Below are 7,491 nucleotides of genomic sequence, written 5' to 3'. Positions count from 1 at the left end.
TTTACTGAGAATGTAAACATAGATATATATAAATGATGGGTGGGATTCAACTCCTACTCTCCTAATTCTGCAGGTCACTTAGCCACTAATGAAATAATTTAGAATATTTTTGTTCATTTTAAAAATATATTGAATTTGATTATCAGTCTCGCATTCTCCCATTTGACTTTTAGCTTTTAGCCTCTGCAATCTCAAATTTAGTTTTGACAGGAGGCAAAGATTGATTTTTACAACTCCTGATTAATTATGCCAACTTCATCTCCTGTCTAATAACAAAGCAGGAGCTTATTGCAGTCTAGATGTTTATCTCCAGTGAAAAAAGCTACACTGATATTTCGCGTGTGCTAATTGGTCTCCTCATTGTTCAGATTTGTTACCAGACAACTGATGTGGAGCATTTCATGAGTTTAAGTGATTGAGCTCATGTGTGTGATACACTTAATAACTTAGTTAAAATAATATGTTTTCTGTAATGAGCTTAGCATAGATCTGCACTTTCCTTTCTTGGCATTGTCCACATTCCTGATTAGTGGCAGTGGATCAACACCAAAGGGAATGAAAAAAAGAGTTGAGTAAAGGGTTTAGGTGGACATCCAATTTGGCCAATATGAAGTTAGGTTGCAGTGTGTGAGTCTGAAGTACATGTGGCAGGTTGCTTTTTGGGTGCCATTTTTGGTGCTCACGAAATGACGTGGGATGGATATTTAGCTATGTTTTGCATATAGATGTAGAGTATTTGTTTTCATATTTAACTAGTTAAAGGGATAATTTGTCATATAACAGTGGGATTAATGATCAGCATCACAACTAGACAGGAAATATTTGTTTATGTTCATCAATGCTTTCAGTAAGAGTGCATAAACTCTAGAGGCTGCAAACTTTAATTATGAAGGAATATATATCTTTGATGCTTGTGATGATGACATATGACAGTTGCCGTCGGATTAATGTACATCAAACAGAAAATAAAGAAAGAACATGAATAAGTCATGCACTGAATACCTATGAGATGTTTTTCATCGCATTATTCAATGAAATAAAGTTGGGATCCAGGTCATTGTACAACAACCACTTTGATGTTCCTTTTCATACCTTTCACCACCTGGGGGTTCTTCAGATTCAAGAGTCACGACGCACAAGGTTCGCCACAAAACTCCATCTTTCAACTTTGTGATGATGAGATGCTTATAAAACAGTTTACTTTTTCTCCAGTTTGGAAGAACCACTAGTTGTGAATATATGCCACAATGTCTTTTCATGTATACTGGCTTCTCTTTTTGATAAGATAATTCACTGGCCATAAGCCAGTCAATACTTATGAAGATACTGCCACGTGCTGTTGTAGTCTTTGTATAATCATAGACGAGGACGATTGTAGACTTTGTAACAGTTGGTCTGACTTTTATATGATTTAACTGACCATCTTTAGTTTAGGATAGTAATGTTTAACACTGGGGTAGTAGCACCATGGCATTCAGAGCACTCCTATTAGGTAGTTGTTAGTACTTACAATGCAGTTTTAGGTCATTCAGATTGGCCAATAATTGATATAGATCAATGCCTTACGTATCTCTTTAGTGCAGAATCAATCAATAGAGCAATCATACTTGATATATATACATCTGTTTCATAAGCTGAACCGAAGAGGAATCCATCTGTTACTTCATTTACTTGGTTAGTCATTCCTTGATTGAGCTTTGTAGTGGAAAAATAACTGATTTTTCTTCATCTTTTCAATTGCTCTGAGAGGAAATTAAGAAAGATGGATCACCAGGTAGTCTTGGGTAATATTTTTGAGTCTATACTTTGCATTTCTCCACACAGCTTACCGAATGCTAACATATCATCGGTTATTTACCTGTTGGTGTTAATTATAAAATGCATACACTAACGTAGCTTTTCTAGATTCAAGAATTATTCTAGAAACAAAGACCAAACTTTTTGACAAGCATGGTAATAGAATAAAGAAGCAAATTGCTGGATCACCTTTCCCAGTCAAACTTCTATGTTCAAAGTTCACACAGTCTGAGTTATCCCATCATTTTGAACATTATGGTGGACAGAAGTATAAAAGAATCTGGTAGGTTCAATATCAAATACATGTTCCCACTGTCTTTTTTTCAATTTCCATGGAGACTTTGACTGAATGAATATGGATTTATGAATTACCATATGTGCTTTTCTACTTAAAAACCAGTAATTTTTTAACCTTGACTGCAAAAAAGGGCCATTCCTACATGTTTAAGGATCATTTGGTGCAATAAACTGAAGAAGTTAAAAGACAACTTGACCATTTTCAAATATGGAAATCACCATGGTGTAAACAGGCAGGTTACAATGTATATATATCTACTTGTTAGTTTAAAATTGTTTTTTAATTAAGAGATAATCTTCTACCAAGAAAATAAAAGGAAAGTTTGACTCTCTCATTTACATGGAAAATCATTCTCATATGGACAAGAAATCTTATCACCTTTTCCTGTCCATATTTTCTCGTTTAATGTCTTTCCTTGTTTATCTTTTATTGATTAAGCCAGAAATCATATCCTCTTGATTTAGCTTTACCTTTTACTTCATGACGAGATTTTTGAATGATGGCCACTAGTACATGCTGGCTTGGTTGTATCACTTGTCTTGTTATCCTTGCATGGCAATTGCCTAATGTGTTATAACAGATTACTATTGAAGATCAAGTATCTGTTTAATCAGAGTCCAGTTTTCTGTTCTCCCTTAGTACTGATAATGATCATTGCTTTGACAAAGAATAAGATCATGTGGATTGTGTTCAGGATAAATTATTGTGGATATATTCGATGACGTAGTTCATCTTACCATGATTCAACAACCCAACAGAGGCTCCACCATCCCTTTTCTCAAGCAAGAACACTCAAAACTGCCTAAAAATCCACGTCAGATGCCATAAAAGTAGGCAACCTTATAAAATCCATGGTGCCACGTGGGAGAATTTCTTCTGTACCTTCCTTGGTATGTTTTTGGAAATCGTCCCTAGGTTAAAGCAGTATAAATAGATATGTGATCTTCTTGGTTTGCTACTGGTCCTCATTTGGTTGTAGTCGGTCTGACTTGTTTAATTTGTCTGTATGAACATGGATTTTGGACGGAAATTGGCACTTTTCCTTATTTTGGCTTTTGTTTCAACTATATCATCAGTGCATCCTGTCACGGATGATAGACATTGGCGATGGTATAGCAAGAAGGAATTGAGCTCCCTGGGAAATGATGATCTCGTTACCAACTTGCCTGGCCAGCCAGCTGTAGACTTCCGCCATTATGCTGGCTATGTCACTGTGAATCAAAAGAATGGAAGAGCACTTTTTTATTGGTTCTACGAGGCTATGTCTCACCCTGACGAAAAACCATTGGTGCTCTGGCTTAATGGAGGTAAGAATAATGGATAAAACTATCTGGAAAGTTATCAAATTGCTCTTCTACCTAAGGCAACTTGTTCTCATGTTATCTTCCGAATAGATTGTAATGGAAGATGCTGGCCAGAAAAAATACATTTGTTGTCAAAGCTACTCTATGCCTTCTCAGATTCCAATCTTTCAACCAAAAGATCTCTCCCTATACATATCTTTACCTCTGATATTTATTTGTACATATAGGATAAAGGACGAGAAAAAGAGAAAGCTATCACAGACTCCTTTCATTTCTAGTGTTGCCTGGTTGTTAGACAGACCCCGGGCCATATAAAGCAAAGTTTTCTGTTGAATAATTGCTAATATCCTAGCTAGGGGTATCAGGATATATATTATCATTGTCACATGTTCTCTCTTAGTGGATGTCATTGTTTTCCTTGATTTCCACTCGTGGGAATAACCCCCATACCATAATTCAATTTGATTCTTTCCCTTTTTCTTTATTCTATGTTCTCTGATAAGCTGACAAGTTCTTTATGTTTCAGGTCCTGGGTGCTCTTCCGTGGGATATGGTGCAACGCAAGAGATTGGTCCTTTCATAGTGGACACCGATGGGCGTGGAATTAAATTTAACAACTTCTCATGGAATAAAGGTATAAAGTTCACAATTTATATAGTTTTCTAGCCAACTTGCATATCTAAGTTGCAAGTATGTATGTTCTTATCTGTTCATCCCGGTTGTTTATTGTTGTTGCCATCAACATCATCATTGTTATCAGTATTCAATTATTTGTTATGCACCCTTACTTTTATGGTTTCTCTTATGAACCGATCTTTATGCTGATTTCTCCATATTCCAATACCATACTAAGAATTTTTTAATTAATGTCTGTGATGATGCAGAAGCCAATATGTTATTCCTGGAATCTCCTGTTGGAGTTGGATTTTCGTACTCAAATACTTCTACTGATTATGATAAGCTAGGAGATGAGTTTACTGGTGAGTTTAACACACAATTTTGATGCACCTGTATCTTAATATAACATGGTCTGCCATGTTTTATAGTATGTCCAACAGTATTGGTCAATTGTGGCAAAAATTATATACAACCTAGCTAATTATATAGTTGTCACACCACTTCAACAAAGAGTGGGATTTCAAGTTCAAATCTCCTTCCTCTAAATAATTTCCAAAATAATGTTGAGATAATTATGCAGAGTTTTAATTTGTATGTCATACGTAGATATGTGTAGCTTCTATGTATAATTTCTATTATATGAACTTCTGGTCATTATCGGAAGATTATGATTGTGACTAATTTGTGCTTGTTTCTCTTATTGACTACTTACACCAGCAAATGATTCTTACAATTTCCTGCATCAGTGGTTCCTCAAGTTCCCATCATATCGAAATCGAACCTTTTATATTGCTGGGGAGAGCTATGCAGGTATTTCTGTTGAATAATTACTTTTGTCTTTATCTCAGCAGAGTGATTCTCAATTGACTTGTTTTTCACAGGAAAATATGTGCCAGAGCTGGCTGAGCTCATCAATGACAACAACAAGGATCCTTCACTTCGTATTGAGCTCAAGGGTATTTTGGTATGATCATTTGTGAATTAGAAAAAAAAAAACAAGATTCTTTAGGCTAGTTATACACTCATGATAATCAATCTGGTCATACTTTTTTGACTAGACTATTGCATGCTTGACGTTTTGGAATTTTCCTTCTTGTCAATAGTTGGGTAATCCTGAAACAGATGGTCCTGAGGATTGGAAAGGCCTGATGGATTATGCTTGGAGCCATGCTGTGGTATCTGATGAAACTCACAAAATAATCAGTGAAAACTGTGATTTTTATAGCAATGATCCATGGAGCAATGAAGATTGTAATCAAGCTGTGGATGAAGTATTCAAACAGTATAAGGAGATTGATATCTACAGCCTATACACCTCAGTGTGCATTGGTGATACTGCAGGTTCAGATGACAAATCACTATTGCAAGTCATGATGAAGCGAAAATCCAATATGGTAATCACATGTTTCATTTCTGTAGCTTAACATTGTTCCATGATATAAAATCAATGTTAGAGTAATTTCTCGTGACTTAAATTCTTGTTCTCTTTGCGTCCGAACATTTGGTTTATTGGTTGATGCATGATTCTTCTATTTAAAAAAGTAAAATTTGAATTCCCTCTCCCTCAATTATAAAAAAAAAAATTCTTGTTCTCTTTTATAATTTCCTTTATTCCATATTGATATTGTAGTACTTCCATTCACTTCTTTGGAGAAGTTTTTGACATGGTGGTTTCATGGATTTTTCCTTACCAGATGCCAAGGATTTTGGGTGGTTATGATCCCTGCCTTGATAATTATGCAAAAGCTTTCTACAATAGACTGGATGTTCAAAAGGCTCTCCATGTTAGTGATGGTCAGCATCTCAGGAACTGGAGCATCTGCAAGTAATGCCTTATTTATATATATATACATGCATCAATGTTATGAGCCTGCAATGATGAGTAGAAGCATACTGGGATTGTGGTGTTTTAAAGTCAACTGAACACTGTCGTTCTCTTCATAATGCAGTCACAAGATATTTGATGATTGGTCAGACTCAAAGCGATCAGTACTTCCCATATACAAAAAGCTTATTGCAGCAGGAGTTAGAATTTGGGTCTACAGGTAATTCACATGCTTAGAACAGTTTTCTACAGATTGTAGTCGTTTGTTTTTTTCCATCTCATGGTAATTGCTTCTGAGTGGTTTAGTGGAGACACGGATGGAAGAGTTCCTGTTCTGTCCACGAGATACAGCTTAAAGACTTTGGGGCTGCCCATCATTATGGCATGGAGACCATGGTACCACCAGAAACAGGTACTAAAGCAAAAATAATAACATCTGGTTTAACTAGTTTTACTATTAAAGACTCTGATCAAGATTTTACTATTTCTTAAGCATTTTCATGGGAAAAAGAAGAGAGATAAACCGAAACTCCCTTCTCCTCTCAATGGGTAGCTAAAATGCCATGATTCTCCATATTGTGGGTCATTCTGCAATACAATACTATCTGCAGTTCTGAAGCATTGGAATTATGAGCTTAACCGATGAAAACACTCAGCTCTAATTTCGTCATGAAATCATGCCATCTTGGCATAAAGAATTGATTAACCCTTACCATGTGCCTGTCTCTTTTACTAATTAACTTATGTAAGTTTTTTTATTCTTTTGATCAGGTCAGCGGTTGGTTTCAAGAATACAAAGGACTTACCTTCGCAACATTTAGAGGAGCTGGCCATGCAGTTCCCTGCTTCAAGCCAAGCAGTTCACTCGCCTTCTTCTCAGCTTTTCTCCTTGGGGAATCCCTACCTTATTCCCGATAAAGTCTTGGAGGATTTTGGTCTTACTATTATGTGTTTTTCCCCAACTAAAATAGTTCTTTCAGCTTTGGGTCTTTTGCAGTGCTGGGATATGAGCAATAGACTACTATAAACAATAAGGCAAATGAACATGAGTTTCTGTAAGAACATTTCTGATGTCTATGCAACCAGTTAAAGGCTTTCCTTTCTTCTTCTTCTTTTCCTCCTGAATAGTTAACAATAAGGTGCCCCGCTTTGCCCTGGACAGGGTTTATCTGATAAAAAAATGAACAAGAACTGCTGTCAAACGACCATCTTTATGGGTTTCTTTTGTCCAATGAAGCTGGTTTACCCAGTCAAACTACTATTCTTCTGCATACCATATTTCTCTAAAGCAGTCAAGATGTTCATTCAGTGCTTGGACTGACAAAGATAAGACAACAAGTTTGATATATACAAATTTTTTTTTCTCAGTCAAAAGAAATTTGTATTAAAATAATTGAAACTACGATGTAAAGATCAGTCTATATAAAAAGATCAAGGTCTAGATATATAATCAAGGTACAAGTCTAGTGATACTCAGTACCATTAAACAAAAAATTCTCCTATTATTACTTAGTACCGTAAAATAATACAAAAGCAATAAACAAATTCAAGTATTAATATAAAATAAAGACAGCAACTCAACCCAATAAAAATATCGAAAGTTACCACCAACAAAAATCATATGCAAATTGGTCTTTGGTTTTGAAGAA

At 35.6% G+C, this 7,491-nt stretch overlaps 1 protein-coding gene across 1 annotated transcript; it reads left to right on the top strand.

The window, feature by feature from the left end:
- Nucleotides 3,046-6,949, top strand: LOC18596908 (serine carboxypeptidase-like 31). The gene is made up of 10 exons (XM_018123241.1): nucleotides 3,046-3,402; nucleotides 3,926-4,033; nucleotides 4,284-4,379; nucleotides 4,735-4,827; nucleotides 4,899-4,981; nucleotides 5,121-5,411; nucleotides 5,712-5,842; nucleotides 5,967-6,062; nucleotides 6,149-6,254; nucleotides 6,614-6,949. Exons 1-10 carry the CDS (start codon nucleotides 3,102-3,104, stop codon nucleotides 6,758-6,760), a joined length of 1,452 nt encoding a protein of 483 aa, XP_017978730.1. The 5' UTR covers nucleotides 3,046-3,101; the 3' UTR covers nucleotides 6,761-6,949.

Source organism: Theobroma cacao, chromosome 6 (genome assembly GCF_000208745.1).
Source record: "Theobroma cacao cultivar B97-61/B2 chromosome 6, Criollo_cocoa_genome_V2, whole genome shotgun sequence".
Lineage (NCBI taxonomy): Eukaryota > Viridiplantae > Streptophyta > Magnoliopsida > Malvales > Malvaceae > Theobroma > Theobroma cacao.
Note: the sequence above shows the minus strand (reverse complement) of the source record. Positions and strands in the feature narration are given on the sequence as shown.